General features: G+C 42.4%; 1 protein-coding gene and 1 gene segment (V, D, J or C); both read right to left on the bottom strand.

Moving 5' to 3' along the window:
- The window catches only part of LOC144755687 (immunoglobulin alpha-2 heavy chain-like), a 1,801,746-nt gene that overhangs the window by 786,013 nt on the left and 989,580 nt on the right, over positions 1-26,153 (bottom strand).
- LOC144755686 (uncharacterized) overlaps positions 1-26,153 on the bottom strand; it is a 233,426-nt gene that overhangs the window by 118,687 nt on the left and 88,586 nt on the right. The window contains exon 4 of the mRNA XM_078644864.1: positions 21,876-22,199. Coding sequence (XP_078500990.1) covers positions 21,876-22,199 — 324 coding nt within the window. The remainder of the gene's footprint in view (positions 1-21,875; positions 22,200-26,153) is intronic.

Genomic DNA, 26,153 nt, shown 5'->3' with positions numbered 1-26,153 from the left:
TGGAGCAGCATCCCTACCCGATGATGTCATTGCAGTAAATAAAATGTGCTGATCCAGCAATAATTCCCACTCTTATGCATATTAGGTGCATACCCCTCAGAGTTAACCAGGAACTGCACAAGGAGAGCTTTGGAGTTCCAAGCCAAGTGATGCTCACCACCCAGTGTTACTACTAGCTACTTTAATAGTACTCACAATATAGGGCAAGTAGGCAGCAATAAAAATGTGGGCAATTCATGTAAACATATAGGGGCTCATTAGGATGGCGGACGGACTTTCGTCCGTCCGCCACCCTAGAGGAGGAGGGACCGTCCGCAGGGGCTGCGGCGGTCCCTCCGTGCCAATTAGGATGTGACCGCCACCCTGGCGGTCACATCCTGTATATTTAACTTTGCGGTGGGTGCTGCTCGAAGCAGCACCCGCCACAAGGTTAAATATGCATGCTTAACATTTGCATGCACAAAGCGGCAGGCACCGCGCGGTGCCTGCCCCTTCATGCACGCAAATGCAGGGGGGTACCATAGGTACCCCCCATGTGCAACCCCCACCCTCCCACTCACCCTGGGGGCCCGCAATGGGCCCCCAAAGAAATCACCGTATGCCTTTCCACGGCGGAGAATCCGCCGTGGAAAGGCATATGTTTTCAGCAATCCTAATATATCTGGCGGTGTCTGATAGACACCGCCAGCCATGTTAGAGCTTTTCCGCCGCGGTCGGAAGGCGACCGCGGCGGAAAAGCAGCGGACCGATTTTGAGACCCACCACCATCCTAATTTGGCGGTGGGTCTTTTGTGCCTCCCCAGCGGTTTTCCCGCATCCTCCGGGCCGGCGGTGGCTTCCGCCGGCCCGGAGGATGCAGGAAAACCGCATCCTAATCGGCCCAATAGTTTGGTGATTTCTTTAATATAAACCAAAGTGGTAGCAGAAACCAAAAAACACCCCCTGCATTCCAGCGTGGATCTGCCCGCTCGCACAGTGGGCAGCTCCACATGTGGGCCCGTCTGCGTGTGACGTCACGGCACAGCACGCACTTTAAAAAAGGGCAATTTTCTCCTCTCCCTCCCCTACCCCAGGCACTACAAATGAGTCAGGTGGGGGTGGTCCGATCAGTTTCCGGTTCCCCCACATCGGTTGCTTTCCCTAACAAAGAGCACGGGAGATTGTAGCAGATATACCGTCCAGGAACCGGTGCTACCCCGCGGGGTCCGAGTGAAGAGAAAACAGAGCCAGCAGTGGGAAGGTAAGTCATAAGGATACACAGTCCGGGAAGGTAAAAAAAGCATTGGCACAGACAATAGGTAGGCACCACTGACAATGGGAGGGAGGGAGGACTTAAAGGCATGGACAACGGGAGGGAGATTGGGCGGGGGTGTTAAGAAGGCACAGACAACGAGAGGGAGGGTAGGGGATAAGGTAGGTATCAAGGACAATGGGAAGGAGGAGGGCGTTAAGAAGGCAGAGACAACGGGAGGGAGGGCAGGGTTGTAAAAAAGGCACCAAGTAAGCAAAGCGCATCATGTCATCAGTAAGAGAAACTCGATAAAGAAAATAGTGCCCAAAGTCGAAATAATACGCATGGTGTAACAACCGAAGTAAAGGGGCTAGTAGCCATGGGAGGTTGCAAATGAAGAAAAGGTGGTACTAAAGAGGGACTAACAAGCCTGTTAAGGAATCAGAAGCCAGTATTTACGAAGGACAAAGACACAAGCTAATGAAAAATATGAAATATGGGGGGGAGTGGGTGGAGCTTCTTTTCCGTACTGCACTACAGCAGATCGTCAGATCAGCACTTGTGCGCTGGCTCAGGCTCGACCTAAAAAAACACTGGGGCAGGATGAAAGCGAAATTGTACCCGCCAGAACACTTTTCATCAAAAAACACCAAATCAGTGCTCATGGTAATTCTTTTATTTCTTATAAAAGCCACCATGAGGTGCTGAGGGAATGTAACAGCCCAAATGGCAGGTACCTGACCATCAAAGTGAAACTAGAAGACTATAAATATACACAAGGTAGAGTTTATACACTCAACTCATGACTAGAACATCTTATCTGCTCCACAATAGCTGAAGTTATGACAGTTCCTGAAGGGCATGTATTGATCAGAGTAGGCCTAAATAAAGGTATGGACAACTACTAGGATTGAGCCACAGCATGACTAGAACACACAGGGCCTGTTAATCCTGAAGGCAGGCATGGGATAATGTCAATAAAGCTGAAGGACCCATGGCGAAAAGAGCAACCTGACAAAATAGATAATGCATTATATTCAATAGTCCACAATGCAGGTAGGTGTAACAAGGGCGGGAACAATGGCGGGAACTAAAAGATTACCAGCTCTGCTATATGTCTTTTTATCTACAACTGGGGTAGGACCACAAAAGTTATTGGGTAACTTTGCCTTGTTCATGGATCAATATTAACTCTATTAACACATCTAAATCTTACACAATGGTCTGTGGTCAGCAGCGTAGCAAATTGAGGACGTAGTGTATAAATAAAATCAAATTGTCATGTGTACCAACCTTTACAAATTTTGGGTCCCTTTTAAAAACAAAAGCACTTGGAAACATCTGGTAAAAGGAAGGAGGACTCTGTCTGAACAGTTGATAGTTGCAATCTTTAAGTTTTCTGCCAAAATGGGCCCCTCCTTCCTGAATGTGATGATTAAAATATATAAGGCAAGATCCATCTCAGTGATTACGTATTGTGCAGGAATCTGGGGTTTCTGCGACAGTGCAGAAATACAGATCAGTGAAAATATTTTTCTGCAAAGGCTGTTAACTGTCCCCACAAGTGCACCTACTTTTGTGTGCCATGCGGAACTGAGTTTATCGTATGTAAAAGACTATATAAAAACTGTGCCTTTGTTGTGACTGTCAACCTGGTCAAGACCCAAAGATTTACTCAACCAAGCTGTTATTAATGACTGCTTGAAATATGTTAAAGCCTGTAACATTCAATGGTTAACCTATGTGAAGACCCAACTCTATTCGATAGGATGCCTGAAACGTCTTGATAACTTCTTGATAACCCACAGAATAAAGAACCCTCAGTCAAAGTCTGTGTCAAAAGTGAATTGCAATCTTGCTGATGAAGAAAAGTGAAGCCTTAGAGTGTGGCAAGACAAGGGTGGTGGCTTATCCATCACTAAGACCCGCAAACTATATGGAGCCTGATTCATACTTTGTATCACACCATCAACAAAGGTACTGTTTGGTTAGGTTTCGATTAGCATCACCCACTTATTGGTTTCCTTTCCAAGAGATGTGTTCTGTAAAACTGACTTTGTGTCATGTCCTTGCGACTCAGAGTCTGCACAATCCATGTTACCTTTTTTCTTTTTTTGTGTGAATTATATGCAGAAGCAATTAACTGTTTTCGAATTCCCCTACTTGGGTCACTTAACATAAGAAGATGCAGACCAGCCCTATTTTATTTACAATTACTTTAGTCCAAACTGGTTCTAAGGTATGCAGCTTTATCTAGGTTGCATTTAGATTGTGGGCAAGTAATACAGTACTGATATGATATCTTTTCAGACCTATGGTTAAAGGGGAATATTGTTTTTTATATGTTATGCACAAATAACTTTATGATCTGGCTGTAGAGTCCTATAAAATTGTTACTATCTGCTGCACCATGCTTAGTTGTACACAGATTTTTGGAGTCATTTTTATGTACGATAAGATATGTTTTTAGACCAATTTTTAAAAGGAAAGTGTGGCATTCTAGGCTTCAGAATGTTATAATGTAATATGCTCCTGACAGCAGTTGAAGCTGTGTCTTCTCCTGAATGACAGTGTTGCTGTTGATGGGATCTTTTACCTGGAATAAATCCTATTTGAAACTAAATGAATCTGACTACTCCACTTCGTTACACTTGGCAATAGAGGATGGCTGGCCATTTAAGGAAAGGATCTCAACATTATACTTAAGCTTATTATGAAGCTTAAGCACCTCTCGCAATTTTACTTCTTCAAGTGACTCCCTACTTCAAGATACTGTTCTCAGGTTTTTTTTAATGTAAAGTGTTACAACGACTGGCGCTTATTTGGAGGCTGCACTTATTTCTGGATGATGAGGGGGAGTTTTCTATGCCTCGAGCCTGAGTGTTTTTGTATGTCTCAAGCCTTTTTAATCCGTACACAGCATTGGAACTGTGTATCCTTTTGACTATTTAAGAGCGTATTCTACAATTTCACCGCATGAAACCTCTGTGATACGCGTACAAGCAATAAAAAAAAACGGAGGTGTGACACATGTTATTATGGCACAGCATTTTTGAAGCCCGATTCATTTGTGTGCGCTTATGCCATGACATGCAGAGGCCTTGTAAATCTTGTATTTCCATATTGCTCAATTTTGTCACGTGTGAGGTCTGTGATACGCACACTGTTTTTTTTCAAAAAGAGGAGAGTTTCACAAACTTAGGGGCCTATTACGATTGCGGATTTTCCGCATCCTCCGGGCTGGCGGAAGCCACCGCCAACCCGGAGGATGCGGAAAAACCGCAGCGGACCCACCAAAGACCCACCGCCACATTAGGATGGCTGGTGGGTCCTGGTTTCCGTCCGCAGCTTTTCCGCCGCGGTTGGCTTACAACCGCGGCAGAAAAGCTCTAATATGGTGGCGGTGTCTCTCATACACCGCCAGCCATATTAGGATGGGCTTAAAAAAATGCTTTTACTGCGGCGGGTTTTCCGCCGTGGAAAAGCATGTGGAACTTCACTGCGGGGGCCCGTTTCGGGCCCCCTGGGTGAAGGGGATGTGGGGGGTGCACATGGGGGGTACCCATGGTACTCCCTGCATTTCTATGCAGAAATCAGCAGGCACCGCACGGTGCATGCCGCTTTCTGCATACAAATGCAATGCACGCATTTTTACCATTGCGGCGGGTGCAGCTTGAAGCCGCACCCGCCGCAATGGTAAAAATAGACGATGTGACTGCCAGGATGGCGGTCACATCCTAATTGGACAGGAGGGAACTCCGCAGGCCATGCGGAGGTTCCCTCCTCCTCTATGGTCACGGACGGACTCAAGTCCGTCCACGATCATAATGGGCCCCTTATTTGGGCATGTCTGTTCTGTGACACACACACCTGTTGCAACGTGTGCCTCCTCCTCCTCTACTCTTTTGCATTGTTAATTTTTCTACTGCTATTTCATTGTTTTGTAGTGACTTCAGTGACATTTATGCCTTTAATATGGTAATGTTTTAGGTCACTTTAATAAGTGGATTTTCATTTTAGTTGTATTTTTTCACTATAGTTAGACACATACTGTGTTATGTAATATCAACTTAACAATTGTAAAGATTTGTATTGCTAACTATACATTGTTTATTTTCAGGTCAGGGTAATTGTTTTGAATTTTAAGTGGTTACTGCATTTTAAAGTTTACTTTAAAAACGAATGCAAAACGTGACTGCACCGCTTTTCTTTTTGTCATCTCCTGGGGATCCACCCATCAGATGGCAAAAATGGCGCAAGGTTTTTGAAAGATACGCCAGAGTTTGTGGCTCTTCTTTGAGTGCTGAGAGGAAAACAAGATTTGTTGTTACATTGCTTAGGATCTGAAGGCCAAGAAGTTTTTGATCATCTCCCTGAAGTCCATGATCCCGACCTGAATGAATTCGAAATTTGTATAGCAAAACTAGATAAAACTATCTACCAAAAGTCAGTACTATTCTAGAGAGATACCATTTTGGTTGCAGGAGTCAATTGGATGATGAGTCAATAGAGAATTATATAACTTCTTTGAGGAATTTGGTTTTATTGTGTAAATTTGGATCCACTCTTGATGAGCGGATTAGGGACCAATTTATGGTGGGGTGTAGCATTGAACGTGTTAGGGAGGAACTATGGCAAAAGGACGAACCTTCCCTTGAAGATGTTCTTGTTATTGCAAAAAGAATTGAACACTCCCTTAAAAGTGTCGAAGTCATAAAAAGGATAGCAACAAGAAAGAAAAAACTCTGTTCAAGTTGTCAAACAACCTCAAAAGGAACAATAGGAACATGAGAAAAAGAAAATTACTTTTGAAAAAACTAGTAGATCCAACACTTTTCAAGCAAAATGTTATCGTTGTGGGAAGGTAAGTAATTAGGCCAATGACAAACAGTGTCCGGGTTGGAAAGTCACCAGCAGTAATTGCAAGAGGAAGGGTCATTATGCTTCTGTTTGTAAAGGTAAAACCTATAAAGGAAGGGTTAATGAAATATCTGATGATAAAGGCTGCTCATATGATTCACTTGACCAGGTAGACTGTGGACAAATCTTGCTAGAAGTTACTGGAAATGGAGAAAGCAGGAACGGTCCAACTGATGAAATCTTGGTAGAAGGTGAAGCAATGATCTTTTTGACTCAGGTGCTAACATCACATAAGTTTCAAAAGAATTATATCTAAAAAAGTTTAGAGATAAAATTAAGGTGTTTCGTCCTGACATTAGACCCTGTGCGAATGGGGGTGAGCCGATCAAATTGTTTGGCTATTTTTGGGGTCTACTGGAATATAAGAATATGTTGACCAATGCTTTGAGATGGATGTATGACGTTACAACGCACACTTTTACAACGCATACCTTTACAACGCATTTTTTACACCGCAACATCCATTAAAACGCACACCATTACAACGCATACCATTACAACGAATTCTTAAAAAATACCTTTACAACGCATTCCACTACAACGCATACTACATTTACAATGCATACCATTACAACGCATTACATTACATTGCATATAAGGTAAGTGTTGGATAGTGTAGGGGTTAAAATTACTATTCTAACTCCAGGGGGTGCAACAGTAGGGAAAGTTTTGGATAGTGTAGGGGTTAAAATTACTATTCTAAATCCAGGGGGGCAACAGTAGGGTAAGTGTTGGATGGTAAGTTTTGCGTTGTAATGGTATGCGTTGTAATGACTGCGTTGTAATGGTATGCGTTGTAGTGGTGTGCGTTGTAGTGTCATGCGTTGTAATGACTGCGTTGTAAATGTATGCATTGTAATGGATGTTGCGTTGTAAAAGTTTCGTTGTAATGGTAGTGCGTTGTAAAAGTTGCGTTGTAAACGTTGTATACCCTTTGAGATACATATCTCAAAAAGGGGACAGCATATTGAGTTGGCTCCACCAGAGAGATCTTGGTGTAATCTTAGATCCAAATGATTCACCTACCATTAGACTACGGGAACACTTTGACACTAAGTTAGTATCTACAGTACATGGTAAGTCTGCTGAGGACTTTATACAAATATGAAAGTTGAAATTTCCTCAAGTTTTTTGAGAAACTTTGTGTTGTTTGCGAAACTATATTCATCACATTCATTTGGTGGATGGTGTCAAACCTGTTTGTGGGAAAGTACGCAATGTGCCTGTGGCTGTGCGAGAACAAGTGCAGAGTGAACTGGAACGTTTGAAAGCAGGCTTCCTTTTGGTCTCAGCGGCCTTGGTTTTCCAGAGGGCGTTGGAGAATATTTTGAAGGGTTAGACTGTTGTGAGAATATATGAAGATGGTATATTAATTTTTGGAAGCGCCGATTAAGAACATGATGAGAGAGTGTTGTGTGTTTTAAGCAGACTTAATGAATTTAAATTGACAGTCAAAATTGAAAAATTCAAATTTAGGAGGGAATCCATTGATTACTAGGTCATTCAATTTCAGCAGGCAGTGTGTTGCCCAAAGAGGATCTTGTGGATGCTATTCGCAAACTGCACTCTCCCACTAACACAGAAGTTTTGATGACTTTTTTGGGAATGGCTGAATATTACAATAAGTTTGTCCAAGGTTTTGCTTCTCTGTGTGTTTGCATGAGGTCGTTGCAGTGCAAAGGGTGTGAGTTTGTATGGGACCACGTCTGCAAGGATGAGTTTTGCACTCTCAAGGAGAGATTAAGTGCTGCACCCAAATTGAGCAGTTTTGACCCCAAAAAGAAGTCTTTCCTTATAACTGATGCCTGTATGAAAGGACTGGATGCTGTATTATTGCCAAAGAACTAAGGGCATGACAATGTAATTATGTTTCTGTCAAGGAGTTTGCGAGGTGCTGAATTGCGATACTCTGTTGTAGAAAGAGAAGCCCTTGCTATTTATTGGTCCATAAAAAAACTCAAGAACCTTTTGTGGGGAAATGTGTTTGAAGTTAGGACAGATCACAAACCTTTGTGCGAGATTTTTTTTTTAAAAATGGTAATGATGCTGTGTCAAGTAGGATCACCAAGTGGGTTGTAGCATTACAAGATTATAAATTTGACATTAAATATGTGTCTGGTGTGGAAAATAAAGTTGCTGATGCTTTGGTGATTAAATGTGCTCCACTGATGAATGTGAGCAGGATGAAGATATGGTTTGTGCTGTTGAAGGAGGGACCATTGCTAAGGAAAGGTGGGAAGATGCTTTTCGTACAGATAAGGTTTTGTTTAAAGTTTTGGAGTATGTGAAAGCAGGTTGGAAGACTCAACCAAAGCAGAAATACTAGTTGGAGACATTTTGGCATGTCAAAGATCAACTTTCTGAACGAGGTGGTTTACAGCTCAGGGGTCTGAGGCTAATTCCTCCAACTTCACTCACGGAAAAGCTTATTTATTTAGCTCACGCAGGACATTAGGGTATTTTAAAGACAAAGGAGAGACTGAGATTTTCCTACTGGTGGCCCGGTATGGATTTACATGTGGAACGCAATGGCAGGATTTGTGTAAATTGCGCATTGAGTGAGAGAGTAGCCAAGCCAAAGGTACAACCTATTGTTATATGGGAGCGCCCAGATGGTCTGTGGAAGGAAGTTGGACTAGACATAGCTGGTCCCATTCGTTCCTCTGGGTCGGAGTGGTACGTTCTCGTTTTGATTGATTTATTTTCCAGATGGCTAGAAATAACCATTAGACGAGGAATAGAGCTCAAGCATGTGAAGGCATTTTTGGAGAAGTTTATTGATAGAGGAGAGATACCTAATACCATTCTCACTGACAATGGGGTACAGTTAGTCTCCAGAGAAATGGAAGAGTAAACATGGCATCAAACACAAGAAGTGTTCATTCTATCATCCTGAAACTAAGGGAATGGTTGAGCACTTTAATCATGTTATAAAAGAGACCATAGAAATGGCTAAGTCTGCAGGGTTAGATTGGCGTGAAGAAATCTGCAAGAAGGTTGAAGTTTACAGGTTGTCTCCTCATGCCATTACTAAGAAAACTCCCTTTGAACTGTTTAGGGGTAGGTGTGCTAACACATTGGTGGCACCCACTTGGGTTAATGACATGCAATCTAATCGTGATGTGGATAATGAGAGAAGTGATAGCAGGTTGGCTGACTCCAGAAGGATTGAAGTTTGTAAACAGCTTTATGATCTAAGAAAAAGTGTTTAAAAACTGTTGTGAGAGTGGGTGATTGGGTTTAATTTAAAAACTCTTGCAAGAGAGGTTCTTCTATAGCATTTTTGAAGAATATACAGGTCATTAACATTTTCAATAATGCTGTCGAAACTGCTGAACATTGTATTTCGAATTTGAATAGAGTGGTGGTGGTTAGAGAGGATTTGGTTTCGAGATCCATCCCTATTAACTCCTCCAGGAATTTAGGTGACTCCTCCGGAGATTCAAGTACTTTTCATAGGGCTTCAAGAGTGTCATCTCCTTCAACTTATTTGAGTGATTATGTACAGTAATTTACATGCTGATGTTTTGCTCATCTTACATTAATGTTAAGTTCTATGCTTCATCCAACCTTTGTTTCTTTAGTTTTCTGTTGTATTAGGTTACTTTTGTTTATAGCTCCTTATATTCGTAAAGAGGGGGATATGTGGCATTCTAGGCTTCTGTCCCTGTTGCCAGGAGCTTCAGAATGTTATGATGTAAGATGCTCCTGGCAGCAGTTGAAGCTGTGCCTTCTCCTGAACAACAGTGTTGCTGTGGATGGGATCCTTTACCTGGAATAAATCATATTTGAAACTAAATGAGTCTGACTACTCCTTTCGTTACAGGAAGTTTGTTATACATGTTATGCACAAATCACTTTAAGAATTATCTGCTGCACTATGCATAGTTGCACACAGATTGTTGAAATGATTGTTATTTATAAATCAAGTTGAGATTTGGGTTTAATGTTTTTTTTGAGTGATTGTTATTTATTGCAGTATCATGTATAAATTAATTTGTACTCTTTTATTGTTTCAAACCGAATAAAGGTTTATTGACTGACTGATGGGTAAGTCATAGAATAAGTCCCACGGGACTCCATTAAAATGGTGATGAGATGCCATTTAATCCCAGAGGTAGCCAGATTTAACAAGAAAACAGCAAATTTAAGGCAATATTGCGAAGACACCATTAAGGATAACAAAGGAGCACCAACAAAGAGGATAACCAAAATTATGGCATGCCCAAGTTAAGGCTTTATTTGCAGAAAAAAAAATAGAATATGGTTTATTGAGGAAATAGGTAGTATGCGTATTAGTATGCCAATTAAGAGCAAAAAAACAGAGAAAGTTACTGTGATAGAGGAAATGTGGTGACAAATAAGGCATGAGGATAAACAGATTGCAGTGGATTTCAGATGCAAACATTCTTACAAGTATATTAGCATCTAGACTGAGCACACTACTACCGGATTAATAGACCAGATTCATTCAAAGTTCATATACAATCAGCAATGCAGCGACAACACAAAACGATTCTGCACATAATAGATAATATACACAGAGCACAGAAATAATCCCTATTAGTTTAACTTGACGCAGAAAAAGTATTTGACCATGTTGAGTCGTAATATCTAGAAGTAAATCTGGATAAATTTGGCCTGTGGAGAATTCAAAAATTGTAGATCAGCAGTTTGTGTCTCTCCCTCCACCTCAGTGAGGATCAATGGAGGTCTATCACAATTATTTTAGATATGCAGAGGCAGGACCGGACTGGCCGTTGCGGGCACCGGGCAATCCCCCGGTGCACCACAAGGGTGGGGGCCGGTTTTGGGCCCTGGGGGCCATTTTTGTTACAGGGCCGTTTTTGCAGCATAGCATAGCTGCAAAAACGGCCCTGTAACAAAATCGGCCGAAAACCGGCCCTGGCAAAGAGCTCAGTCGCACCCCCAGGGGGCAGGCCGAGCACTTTGCCAGGGCCGGTTTTGGTTCTCAGTCCGGCCCTGTGCAGAGGTACAAGACAAGGCTGCCTACTCTCCCCGTTGCTTTTTGCCATGGCACTGAAGTCTTTAGCTGGAAGAGTACAGAAAGATTAGAATATCCATTGTATTCAGAGAGAGAGAGAATTTTAAAATGTCTAAATATGCAGACAATATATTATTATCAATACCTTAAGACAAAATCTTCCGGAATTACTAAGGGAATTAGTAATTTATGAGCAATCCTGGTGTTTTAAAGTTAACATGTCTAAGGGCCAGATGTAGGTAATTCATATTTACCGACTCTTAAATACCGAATTTTACCGATTCGGTATTTAAGAGTCGGTAAATATGAAGGGGGGAGATGTAGGTATTGCAGATTCTGTAAATACCGAATCTTTAAGATTCGGTATTTACAGAATCTGTAAATACCGAATCGGTATTGCCCATTGATTCCTATGGGCCTTGAAGCCCATAGGAATCAATGGGCAATACCGATTCTGTAATTACAGAATCGGTAAATACAGAATTTGGCAAGGGTGCGGGGGGTGTCACTTTGACACCCTCTGGCACCCCAAAAATAGGCATGTTCGCCATGTGGCACACAGACATGCCCTAAGGGCATGTCTGTCTGTCACGTGGCTAGGTGTGCATGCACACATGTGCATGCACACCTGAATTCGGTATTTTAACACCCAATTGGATTGTGTGTTAAAATACCGAATTTGTAGGGCCTTTGGGACTCAGAAGAGTCCCACCTACATCTGGGAATTACCGAATCGGTAAAAATACCGATTCGGTATTTTACAGAATCTGTAAATTTACCGAATCGGTAAATTTACCGATTCTGTAAAATAATGCCCCTACATACCAAGTCTTGAATACCGCTCGGTAACGACCGAAAATACCGATTTTCGGCCATTACCGACCGACCTACATCTGGCCCCTAGTCTTATATCTCAAACGTATCAATCCCAGCAGATCAAAGGTCATTGCAACAATCACAATTTTCATTTTAATAGGCAAAAGGAGCATTTAAATATCTAAGTATCCATGGTACTCCGAGAATATAACAAATGATCAAATATAACTATTCTACAATACTGACCCAAATCCGCATACATCAGAATCAGGGGCACACTAAAGGAATGCCTTGGCTGGGAAGCATACCAGCAGTTAAAGTGAATATCATCTCAAAAAAGTAATTCCTTTTTGAGACAGCCCCAATCACTATGACACATTGAACGGATCAGGCAATGCCAGAAAATAGTGAATAAAGTTGTATGGGTGAAGAAAAAGCCTAGAGTATCACAACATGCGGTGACCTTCATGCCATGAGAGAGATGTTTGGGACTGATTGACTTAAATTCTAAATAGATATTTCCAGGCAACCCAGGTCAGATACCTTGGAGAACGGAAAAGTAAGTAACCTAAAAAGCAATGTTGCTTTACAGATCTAATGATTGCAGGAATGCATCAGTGAAAATGCCCGTGGCTGAAGAAGAAACATAATAGCTGGATTATATGCTCTTTACCAGTTAAACATTCCTTATTGTGGTATGCTATAGAACTTAGAAACTCTAAAACACTGGGATCACACTGTTCTCCTCCTTGATGAGTCCTATCCTTGGAGACCCACAATCCAGGCCAACAATATAAGAGAAGACGTCTACTAATGGCCTTAGATAAGATGCCACAAAGTAGGAGAATTATTAGGCACACAAGTTTCACAACCATTCTAAACACTTAAACCGATATATTATCCTCCCCTATACCGAAAGTGTCCGATGTTATCAGATTAGACACTAAGGGGCAGAATTACAAGCCCCTTGCTCCAATTTTGCATCACTTTTAACATGGGAAAAGTGACGCAAGGGGCTTGTAAATAAGTCCCTGGGTACTTCAACCTAACACTTCTCGACCACTTACAACATGACGATCAGAGCCTCCTCTCGGCTACATACAACAATATATCCCTTAAACCCTATGAAAAAAGAAATGGGAGACTGTGATAGGCAGGCCCTCAAAGGAACAGGAGTAGGCTGAGATATTCGGAAGGACACCTGGTATGGTAAAAAGAACAGTGGACAGAGAAAGCTTGTTAAAATTGACTTGATATTGGTAATATACACTAGCGAAATTACACAAACAAGACCAAACTAGAACGGATAAGCGTTGACGATGTAGTTGTGTTACGGGGGAGCTGACACACTTGCTCTGGGATTTCCCCAAATGCATAAATACTGGTAGTGAATGTGAGACACCATAGATAAATATTTAGTGCAATACTATGGAGATTTCCGACATACACAACACTAGGACTTTCAAATAAATAAATATTTCCATTGCGCTCAATGAGGGGAAAACAAATGGCTTTAGGACTGAACTTGAGAAACATAGATTGGTACATCAGAGAACACAACCAAGGTTCCTGGCATTAAAGATTGCCAATACTGTTTATGGGAAATATTAAGCATGGAAAAGACAAGTGCAAAAATAACGTTGAAATGGAGTGAGACCATTTATTGGATACTTTCCTAACAATTTAGGGGCCTCTAATGTCCGAAATATCCAACAGTCCTTAATCACACCTGAAGATCAAACCCAACACCTAAACACAGAAAGGAACGGATAGGAAATAGGAAAAAAAAACTTTAGAACGAAGAAATATCGATAATGACAAAAGGAAAAGTATACGTTGCTAGGAAACGGTGGGGGGTGGCGGTAGTACTTAGTAGGCTGTTGTATTCTCGAATTCTGGATGCCACTTTTTGAGCATTCTGTAACGTACACTTGTTATTGTATTATATGATAATATAGGGTGCATCCCGTCGGTTGAAAATCAATAAAAAAGGACAACAATATGCCAGGTAGAGGTTCATGCAGAATAGGAAAATGTTTTATCAAGCAGGGCCTTTATCATTGACATCCTCAAGACAATAACAACAATTAATGGTATAACAGCTGAAAAGACTGTGGCCCAAATGCATCATTGTTGGTATTTGCGATTCCTAAATTGCGAAAATTAAGGAATCGCAGTTTAGGAATCGCAAATACCTATGCATTAAAAATTCGCATATGTTTTTGCAATTTCTTATTTTTCCTTATTTGCGATTACCAATTTTGCGAATCGCAAATAAGGAATCCCCTTACATTGATTCCTATGGGCCTAGAGGCCCATAGGAATCAATGGGAAGGCATTCTCATTTTGCGATTCGCAATTAAGGAATCGCAAAATGAGAATGAAATTTCTAGGGTGCAGGGTTGTCCAAAGGACCCCCCTGCACCCCTGAAATGTAACATACAGTCCATTTTTCACACATACATGCCCAAGGGCATGTGTGAGTGTAAAATGAAAGTGTCAAAAATGCACTTTTGTGCATATTTGAAACTTTTCTAAAATTACCATGAAGGTTGACTTCATGCTAATTTAACACTTCTAATTTGCGAATTCGCAATTTTTTTCAGATGATGCATTGCATTTAAGAAATCGCAAAATTGCGATTTCTTGAATGCAATCGCAATTTAAGAAATCGCAAATAAATTGCGATTTCTTAAATTGCGAAAAAGCCAAAAAGGTTAATGCATCCCAAAACACAGAATTACATTCGCAAACGGCTGAATTTTGCGATTCGCACCGTTTGCGAATGCAATTCAGTTTGATGCATGTGGGCCTGTGTCTCTATCACTTTGATTGTCGTTTATCCTGCAGCTGGAGTTGCTGTGCAAACATAGCATGAAACAAAAACCTACTTTTTTTTGCCGTTCAGAGCAGTTTACATAAGATTCTGGATTTTCTGGTGCCGGGACATTATTCTTGCATTGCCTAATCATTTACGTCTACAGTTGCTGCCTCGTGGCTTGTCAGATGAAGCTAAGGCTGTCCCTACAGTAAGTGAGGTGCCAGTCATTGAACTAAGTTGGTGGCCTTCAACTGGCCTGCTCTGGCAGGTTCATCCAGCGAGAAAAGCGAGATGGGCAGCTTAGCCAATTTCTTTTAAAGTAGTATGGACCGAGTAGAGACGTCATGAGACTGCAGCACGTTCTGTGCCCACCTGTGCCCAAGGACAGCTGCAGGAGTTTAAGCCTTCTCTAAAGAACGGGAGGATGCACGCAGTGGTAACAGGATGATTGATGGTGATTGTTGTTATCTGATTGGCCTTTGTGAGTACTTGAATTTATGTTGTGTGTGGAATTTTCCGGGACATGTTACTTGTGAGCTTGCCTCTAAAGAGAGGGGGCAGCCCTCATGAACATAAGCTATGGGCCGCTTTTCAGGTCCACAGCCTTGCCAGTCCTAACTTGGGTGGCAGGAGATGCACATTACCCTTTGCCACAGGGTGCCTGACTGGCACAGGGGTCAACTGCTGGACAGGGCGACACAAGGTCGGTGGGCAGAATCAAAGAGCTCACCTTGCCCATAATTGCGAGGTAAACCAAGGTGCAGAGGATGGAAAGTCAGTAGTCAGTAAGCAGGGGATGCCCATCAAGTCACTGTTAATGTCCATCAAACCCTTGTATGAGTTGGGCACATCAGGTTTGTTATAGGGTTTGCAGTGCAGAACAAAGGAGACCTGTACGTCAAACTTTAGTCCACAGTAGTCACTTTTTCCAAACAGTAAGTTCAAGCCTTCAACTGGACCCGAAAGAGACTTGGGAAACCTAACCACACATCAATTCCTACAATGTAGTTGGGCAAGACCATTTATTGAGCTCCAGTCCAGGAGTGCTGGAGGAGAAGACATGTTACCTCACCACTGTGCTTTTGACCCATTATTTAGATACAGAAGGGATGTTCACGTTTCCCTGTGTGAGTGTTGGTCTGCACAGAGAAATAGCTATTAATATTAAAAGTTGCTCTCCTTCATCAAGGGCTTACAACTTTCCAGGGTATGGTGCTCAGCCCCCACAGTAAGGTATTCTTTACTGAACAAGCATCACATGCAAGGTTTCCCAGAAATTGAAGTCATGATGAAGGCACTGGAACAGTTTTATTGTAAAGTGGCATGTCCCTAAAGTACATGTTATTTGTGCAGACCAGGATGTAAGCTTACTTTGGTAAGTACCACCTGGACCCATACATATAGGAGGGCCACCAGGGGTGGCCACAGAGTTCATCAGAAAGAAAATCATGTATTGGTGGCTGTGAACCATCTTGATTGACGGTACTGCACAGGACTGTAGGCTACTGAAACATGCCTGCTTTGTGATAGGCAGGTTGATTTGCATACGCTCTTTTGAGGACAATAGTTAGGAGCTCAGTTGAGTTGAAGCTGACAACTATTGCTTAACTTAGAGCTTTAGATTTAATCCTATGACCACTGCTCAATATTGGCATCTTTCCACAGTTCAGTTTCAACAAGTGTCAAAGGCAGAAACTATTTTTTTTCTCATAAAGATTCTCAAATATCACTTCTATCGACATTGATAGCTCTAGCTAAAAGTAATACGTGTTAGGAGTTGGTATTAGAGGTCCCCAGAGTTGGCTTATATTTGAAAGGGGAGCCGGTGCACAGGGTCAGTTTCATAGGTCTGCAACTGTGGCATCGCTCTTATGGTTCCTTTCCATCTGGACTCAAACATCAAACATTCAATCAACAAGCAGAAAGTCTGTGGCCCTGGCCAATGTCAGTGGGTCCCAGGTGTTTTCCTCCCAATAGATCTTCAATCCTCTGACATGGTAGTTAACCCTGGAATGGCACAGGCACAAATGTTTGTGAGAATAAATGTGGGAAAAAATATAACGAAGCTTGCTACAAATTGCTGCCCTGCAAATGATGTGTTGGTACTTGGTGTTGTATTGAGCAATACCCTCTCTCACAGTCTAAACTCCAAATCACAAAGAACCTTATGGCCATTCCCATTTCAACAACAGACATCTGTCTAAAAACTCAGAGCACATTATTTGCCTATATGACCCGTGGCTGTGCCCTGGCGATGCAGAGTGCACAATGTAATTCATTTTATTTATTTATTTCTTTACTTACCTCTATTCGGCTGTATGCCAGAGTTTACTACCCACCACCCTGCCCCGCCCCAGTCCCGCCCCACCGCCTTGCAGTACTCCCTGGAGGAGCCACTACTGTTTAAAGAGCTCTGAACCTCCCAAACATTCCTATCAGGGAGGAATGCATTACAACAACAAGCATTGGAAATGCAATGGGTCTCGGATTTATTTGAGTTCGAGCTAATGGCATTGTAAATGGCAATGTCTTTTAGCCATGTGTTATGGAGTGTATGCATGTGGTGTGTAATAGAATTATGTGGTTTGTATTGGAATTGTTCACCCTGCACACTCACACACTGTTCACCCTGCGCGCTCACACACTGTTCACCCTGCGCGCTCACACACTGCTCACCCTGCGCACTCACTACTCTGCACTCACTACTCTGCACTCACTACTCACTACTCTGCACTCACTACTAACTACTCTGCACTCACTACTCACTAATCTGCACTCACTACTCACTACTCTGCACTCACTACTCTGCACTCACTACTCTGCACTCACTACTCTGCACTCACTACTCTGCACTCACTACTCTGCACTCGCTACTCTGAACTCGCTACTCTGCACTCACTACTCTGCACTCGCTACTCTGCACTCACTACTCTGCACTCACTACTCTGCACTCACTACTCACTACTCTGCACTCACTACTCTGCACTCACTACTCACTAATCTGCACTCACTACTCTGCACTCACTACTCACTACTCTGCACTCACTACTCTGCACTCACTACTCACTACTCTGCACTCACTACTCTGCACTCACTACTCTGCACTCACTACTCTGCACTCACTACTCACTACTCTGCACTCACTACTCACTACTCTGCACTCACTACTCACTACTCTGCACTCACTACTCTGCACTCACTACTCTGCACTCACTACTCTGCATTCACTACTCACTACTCTGCACTCACTACTCTGCACTCACTACTCACTACTCTGCACTCACTACTCACTACTCTGCACACACTACTCACTACTCTGCACTCACTACTCTGCACTCACTACTCACTACTCTGCACTCACTACTCACTACTCTGCACTCACTACTCACTACTCTGCACTCACTACTCACCCTGCGCACTCACTACTCTGCACTCACTACTCACTACTCTGCACTCACTACTCTGCACTCACTACTCACTACTCTGCACTCACTACTCTGCACTCACTACTCACTACTCTGCACTCACTACTCTGCACTCACTACTCTGCACTCACTACTCACTACTCACTACTATGCACTCACTACTCACTACTCTGCATTCACTACTCACTACTCACTACTCTGCATTCACTACTCACTACTCTGCACTCACTACTCACTACTCTGCACTCACTACTTTGCACTCACTACTCTGCACTCTCTACTCACTACTCTGCACTCACTACTCTGCACTCACTACTCACTACTCTGCACTCACTACTCACTACTCTGCACTCACTACTCACTACTCACTACTCTGCACTCACTACTCTGCACTCACTACTCACTACTCTGCACTCACTACTCTGCACTCACTACTCACTACTCACTACTCACTACTCTGCACTCACTACTCTGCACTCAATACTCACTACTCACTACTCTTCACTCACTACTCTGTACTCACTACTCTGCCCTCACTACTCTGCCCTCAATACTCACTACTCACTACTCTGCACTCACTACTCACTACTCACTACTCTGCACTCACTACTCATCACTACTCACTACTCACTACTCTGCACTCACTACTCACTACTCTGCACTCACTACTCTGCCCTCACTACTCACTACTCTGCACTCACTACTCTGCACTCACTACTCACTAATGGAAAAATGCTATGCTCAGGCTGCGCAGTTTACAGCATAATTGTGGATTTACATCATTTACCACACAGTTTGCAGATTTCCCCCTCAAAAAATGTGGTACCAGTTTATATGGTAGAAAATAATGCTGTTGGATGGAGAATGTGCCACAAATTTCTTTCCACATAGCTTGAATAATCTTACTGCGAGATTGTTTGATACGAGGTGTGTAGACCATACCTTTCCGTGACATAATAGTGGATGGCTATTGTTAATGTAACTGTTGTTGCTGCTTTTTGACGAACTCAATTAAAAAAAATCTGTGTAAAAAAAAATTGAATATTCTTGCCTCATAACACTAATATTTCTGACAATGGTAAGACTGCCGAGTTGTTTGATTGCAGTCATTAAGATAGTGAAATCTTTATTTCACAGGGAACCATGAAATATTTCTCATACTTCACGGTGCCTTGTGAAATATCGGTTTTGATACCACTCTATTTGTGCACTAAAAGCACTCAAACCGGTAAAAGATGTATAGGGTCAGTCTGCTCTCTTGCACTGTGAAATAACAGCATTTTGCCGAAGCTGATGGTCCAATACTTTACATTGCCGATGCTTTTTTCCCCCCAATGTTTTGCCCATTGTTTACTTTTTTGATCATCCTTGTGTTTTTAGACGTCTTCAGGTTGCATTAATTCACAGCCAATAGTACTTTTGTTTGCACCAATAAAAATTATATTTTACTGTGATGTGCTAAAAAAACACATTCCTGCACCTATTCTGAGTGTACCTGCCTTAGGAAACACCCGTTATAAGATTAGATGTGGTCTTTTATTTAAATGTGTTTATTGGAAGAATGTAACTTGCACTTTTAAACAGCGACGTATTTTCATCTTTTTCTTTTGGTGAATATTCCTGTAATAAAGAAAAAAATGAATCTTCACACTACCTTGCCAAGACCAGCCCTACTGACTCTTGCAAAAAATTTTTTAGAAATCAATCACCTGGTATTCCTTTTTAAAAAAAAAATATATATTTTTAACGGACACACGTGTATTGAGAAGAAGAATTTAGCACGTGTGTACTTCACCAGACACGCACCTAGTGTATCGATGTAGAGAAGTAATTAGACGTCCATAGTAAAACAAAAGCGAACGATCTTTCCCCATGTGTTTCAAGGGCTTTGATGTTCCGTTTTGCTCCAGTGAATCACACACAGAGTTGTTTCCCTAAGTCTTGGGGCAGTCTTAAGATCACTGAATGAAAGGGAAGATTAAAATGCCCGGCATTCTTTGCTCATTTGTGCCTCCCTGTTTTACAACTTGCCTTGTGACTGCAATTATCGGTGGTCCAAGTAATCAAAAAATGTAGCTTAAAAAACAAGCATCTGCCTTCAATTACCGGCACCTCTGACAGCTTGAGAATTTATGGCATTCTCCTGGACGGGGAGACAGCATGCGCGCACTTACAGCTCAAGAAAACGACAGAGTCGTGAATGCGCGAACGGACCCTGACATCTGGTAATTGGGAATTTACGACATTCTCATGCGCGTGCTAGAACGGAATATGCAGGAACTAGAGAGAGCAACATTCCTAGGGCCTATTGCGTGAAGCCTTACAAAAACACAGCCGTGAGACGACCAATTGCCATGCAGATGGCACAGAACACCACGAAAAATTCTCGCGCACTGAGGAATTTTTACTTCACTATTCTGAGCCCCTTAACAATATGGCTCGGAGCTCCGCCCCACTGCTGACGCAGTGGTGACGTAGGCCTAGCCCTAAAAAGAACAGAACCTCCCTGCGCAGCTTCTGGAGTCCCTGACAAATGCTTCCGTTTCATCAGAAGTTACAGAGTCCCGAGGGCGAAGAAAAGTTCCGAAGTATTTGACATTCTCTTTTCCACTTTCAGAACACGCCGCTTGTTCAAACTTTCATGTTCATTTCCTGCAGATACTGACTGATTGCATACTATCGTGAAGTGCTTGAAACAGCATGCAGCACGCAGTGTTAAATTCATTAATTTCAAATCCATTGTTTTAGTTATGTGCATACTTTGTGGTGAGCAACTCAAAAAGAGGTAGCCACAGCACAATATAAAACATACATTGACAAAGCCAATCGGTGACACCTAGAAGATCTATAGGATTTGCCAATGATTTTTAGTCATGTTGTACCGCACCGTGGCTGCTGTGCAGACTGCATAAAAAAAAATTCTGTGAGGTGGCCTCTGAGTCATTTGTTGTGTGCACAACAACACACATGCATGCGCCTACAAAATGATTCAAACAATTTCTCCTCCTTCTGTCTCCTCCAAACTCCCCCTTTTCAAATCATTCATACCATTCTACCCCTACTCCAAATTCTTCAAAGCAGACATCAAATCGAGAGCACAAACCTAACACCATTAATGCACAAAATAAACCATAATAAATACAATAAAAATAAATAAATACAAATTGTACTAACTGCTAATCTTTGGCTCCAGAGTAGAGTGCTACATAATGAACAGGTGTTTGCAATGCAATAGGTCTTGCATTTACGTGAGTTTGAGCTATGGCATTGTCAATGACATTGCCTTTTATTTATGTTTTGGTTTTTAAAATATAAATAAAAGGCTTTGTCATTTACACTGCTAATAGCTTAAACTCTTGCAAATGCGAGACCGATTGCATTCTAAATGCTTGCTTGTTATGTTACTGCGTCAGCTGGAAGGTATCCTGAGTGTGGTGGTGAAACAAGGTATGAGAATGTCATATTCCGGTAAAACAGACACACTCATGGTAGTAATGCAATAATATGAGTCTTTAAATGAGGAATGAGGACAACATGACATTGTACACTGAGCCACTCTTTCAGCCAAGCGGTCAAACCCAGCACAGTTTTTACCAAGATTGTACTCTTAATGCCAGAACCACCCCCGCCTCCCAATGGGCCTTTGTTGACACTCACTTGAGTCCCTTGTGGTGATGAGTTCCCCCTTGGTTTCCATGCCGCAGACGTTAGTCACTTTGCATTGGTAGGTCGTCGATTTTTCCCATTCATCAGGTGTCACTGCTCGCGTCATCCACCCGCTCTGAGTTTTATTTTCATGTTCCTTGATGCTTTCAAGTTTTGATGGTGAGGTAGACTTTGCGTCAATCTCCCAGCTTATACGTGCATTTTTCAAGTCCTGGCCTAGCACCAGACAGGCGACAGAGGCCTTGGAGTTCAGTATGCCGTGATAGGATGGTCTGACAGGATACACCGATAGGGCAGGCGTAGTCTTAGCACAAGCTGAAGGGGCGAGAAACAGGAAGCAACGTTAAGTACACTGCAGAAGCAAACGTAATGTCTGTGAAAGGCAAGAATGAATAGTTCGAGAGCAGGACAGCTGTACATGATCATCCATTGCGACCTGTGCCCAGAAGCTGTACCTGTAATTTGGGGGGGGGGGAAGGTCAGTTGTTACCCCATAAATGTACAAGACCTTGATTTGTCAATCAGGCCAACAAATCTAGGTTCCAAGTTTGACACTTTCATACAAAATGCATTTCAAAACAAGTAACGCAATGCTTATCAGTCTGCCTTATGAATGGATGTGCCTTCATGTCACCATTGGGTATAGGCACTCAATAAGTCATCAAGCATACAGTCTGTCACTCATCTTTGCACTTGTACATCTATTCATCCTGTCAATCACTCAGGACCTTAACCTTGAACCCAGGACTTCCAAAGTGCTAATTTGCTGGCCTCCTAATCTGACCCTCTGGGACATAAAAGGCTCCCTCCACCTTGGACCCACACCTGGTCCCAGCCTGAGTGAGTCCTGACCCTCCAAGTGGTGCCCCTCCAATACTGAATCCTTAGTAGTGTTAAAGGTGACCAGACAACCAAAGTTCAAAACTTGGAACATAGAACATTTTTACCTAAAAAGTGCTCAGAGAACTGAGGGAAGACGGTACCTGCATCACCGGTCAGACTGGTTTTGCTGCAGCTACAGCTAATTCTTCTCTGTAGCAGCAATTCCTGTTAAGTTGCCCCTCATCAAAGGGGTATTAGGCCTCATGGAACTCTTGTTGGCTCCATCTTCCTGCCTCATCCTGCAGGAGATTTCTGATTTACAATAAAGCGACTTAAGGCCTGATTTAGATATTGGTGGATGGGTTGCTCCATCACAACGGTGACAGATATCCCCTCCACCAGAATAAAAGTCCCATAGGATATAATGGGATTTATATTTCAGTGGACGGGATATCGGTCACCATTGTGACGGAGTAACCCATCTGCCAAGATCTAAATCAGGCCCTAAATCTGATCATAGAAAGACCTATCAAAGTAACATGAGAAGGGAGTGAAGAGGTAATGCTCAAAAGAGCAGGAGAGGTGGATATGTCCTCCTCAAGTTATATTGTCAAAAAACAAAGGGATACACCTAATGGGAAAGTATAGAAGCGTTCCTCCAAACTATGTGTGCTTCCTATAACGGTGGAAAGCACACAGCTTTGTTTAAATACCCCTCACCCACCAAAAGGACCCTTGGTGGCATGCTTCATCACCAGGGTCTTCCCACCCCGCTGCGGGACGGGGCGTGCTACGACCTACGACTACTTGGGAGCACTAGTTATGAAAAACAATACTACGTGTGGTGTAGGAGTGTGAGTGGAAGGGTCAGAAGTGAGTGAATGGTAATAAAGTAAAACATTCCTCGCTCAGTGGAAAAAATACATTTTAATGTTCCTTTGAGCTGGTATTGTTATAAGTGGGGAATGAGATGAGGATACTATGCTTAAATGAGCAGTGTCTCATGTGTTGATATGTGTCGAAGCACTCCCCTTGCTTCTCATCAGGACCTAGTAGAGATCCCTTAGACACTAAAATCAAAACAACTGTGTATTTATATATAATCCTTCCTAAGTGGTGCACATAAATTTAACATGCACAGTATACTATACCCCAGTAGGCATATTGCTGAATAGGTTCTGGAAGAATGAAAACAGAGTTAAAATAACATAAAACATCCAACCTGCACCATATGTGGTGTTGACCTGTAAAGAAAAGTGATATATTCTGTGATACATTTTTCTCATCTTTATCCGTTATCATTGGTAATCAGTGCTGTGTTATGCGGCGAGGTGGAACAGTTCAAAATCACGCACACACAAAACATGAAACACACACTCTCTATCTAAGGACCACGTGGTGTGCATATCCATATGATAAGTATAAATGAGAGCATCTGTTAAATATATCTCTCCTTCAAAAAACAGTTTAGTGACAGATAAAGAAGCCTCCAAAGTTTAGGCTGTTCACATACTCTTATATCACCCAGATAATGTCCCATGAGCCTTCAAAACGGGAGGGAAGGGGTACCTATAGTCACACACTGTTAAAAGAAATTGAAAAAGAAAAAGAAAAACTGTTGGTTTTTAGATCCTTCCTAATTGAGCAGCGTTTCACTGCTGCAAATTGGCTATATGATACTTACAATATCAAGGTTACCTCCTCACCAGGACACTGCTTTGCCGTGGCTCCATGGAACATTGAGCCAGTGTGGGCAGTGTCCTTAAATACTGAGCATAATTGGTAGTTTTGCCACCAAAAAACTGCACTAATTGGTATAAACACAAGACCGTCAGAAAATCCAAGATGGTGAACTAGTATGGCAACTTCGGCTGAATGTGTTTGTTCCTCACTTCCTGTTGCTCGAGGAAGTTTGTTCCTCACTTCCTGTTGCTCAAGGGTGCCTGTTGTATAGCCCTAGGAGCGAAAAAGACAAGTGCGCTAACTAAAAGGACGCTACCTCTTCCCAACTTTACACTATCCGAGGAAAAATGTGGATCAGCCGGAAAATGACAAAAATAATAATAATAATAACAAATATAAAGTAAACCAGGTCTGGGCAAGTATTTACTAATGGTACATGTAATTGTGTTTATAGTAGACATTGTACAAAGAGAGTGTGCAGCCAGACATGCAGGTTACTCCGAAGTGTTTTTTTCATGTTTCATAATATGTACAGCAAATAGTTGCTTCAACAGATTTTTATGTAGAGGACATATAGTGGTAATGACACCTCTCTACAGGAGGGTGAGCTCAAGATGGCAAAAGTGAACAAGAGTGGAAAAATGTGTGGCAGGATATTAAATTCCACAGGGTAATGTACAGGCCACATTTTTTCAGGGGAGTTTTTCTGCTGGCCCCAAGTTGGCTAACATAAGGGTTCTTCCCAGTCGTTTTAAGAGTTTATTTGCAGTGTATTTGCAGTAGTTTTCTCTTCCCAGAGATAGTGACAAAAGTCACAGGTAGATAGAAATCAGCTAAATTGTCCCTCAGGGGATGTCATCGTTCAGACCTGTAATGTGTGTCCCCAAGTGGAACACCCACCGCTGTTCCTACTCGAGAAGACCATGTTTACTGTTCAGTTGTTCAAGAATGGTGCACTGTAGGTCTTCCATTGTGTGTTGGGTTGTCAAGTAGTGGGTAGCCATTTTTGTAGTGCTTATTTTGCAACGTGTGTTGCTCCTGTGCTCTCCTATGTGTGTCTTGACAGGTCTAGTTGTCATTCTGACATATTCCATTCCGCATGGGCAAGTGATGATATAAACCACATTCTTGCTGTTGCAGTTCGTAAATCTCCTCTGCTCCCATTCTGTACAATTCCGGAATTTCATACTTTTGCTTTTCTTCAGATAAGGATAATGGCCCTTCACGGGGGTAGGAGGGTATTTTCTGCCTCAATTGCTAAGGTGTGTTGTGGTCATGTGCGGACCAGCATGTCCCTCAAGCTCCTTCCCCTTTTGTGTGCCAACATCGATTAGGGAAGGTTGAGGTTTCGGCATGCCAGGAGTCTCCAATGTTTGTTTATAATTTGTGTCACTTGATTGGAGTTGGTATTTTAAGTAGTGACTCTTGGTTCCAGCAGTGCTTCCCTATTGTTGTTACATGCCTTCTTCATGGCTCTGTCAATACCTTGTGTAGCGTAGTTGCGTTTCTCTTGTAGATCCGTAGCCTGCCTCTTGAAGTCTTTCATCTCTGTACAGAACTGCCCGTATGGGTGATTGTCCCGAAGGTGGCGGGGATGGAAGCTGTAATATAACAGCAAACAGCTCTTTGCTGTAGCTTTAAAGTGAGTGATAGTCATTAAAGTGCCCTCATCTGGGTAGATATTAAAATCCAGGTAGACCAAGTTGGTCCATGAGTTTGTGCTGGTGAATTTCAGATAGATGTTATGTTGGTGCAGCCAGGTCA

The sequence above is a fragment of the Lissotriton helveticus genome, chromosome 5_1, assembly GCF_964261635.1.
Source record: "Lissotriton helveticus chromosome 5_1, aLisHel1.1, whole genome shotgun sequence".
Classification (NCBI taxonomy): domain Eukaryota; kingdom Metazoa; phylum Chordata; class Amphibia; order Caudata; family Salamandridae; genus Lissotriton; species Lissotriton helveticus.
This window is presented reverse-complemented; position numbering and strand designations above follow the sequence as displayed.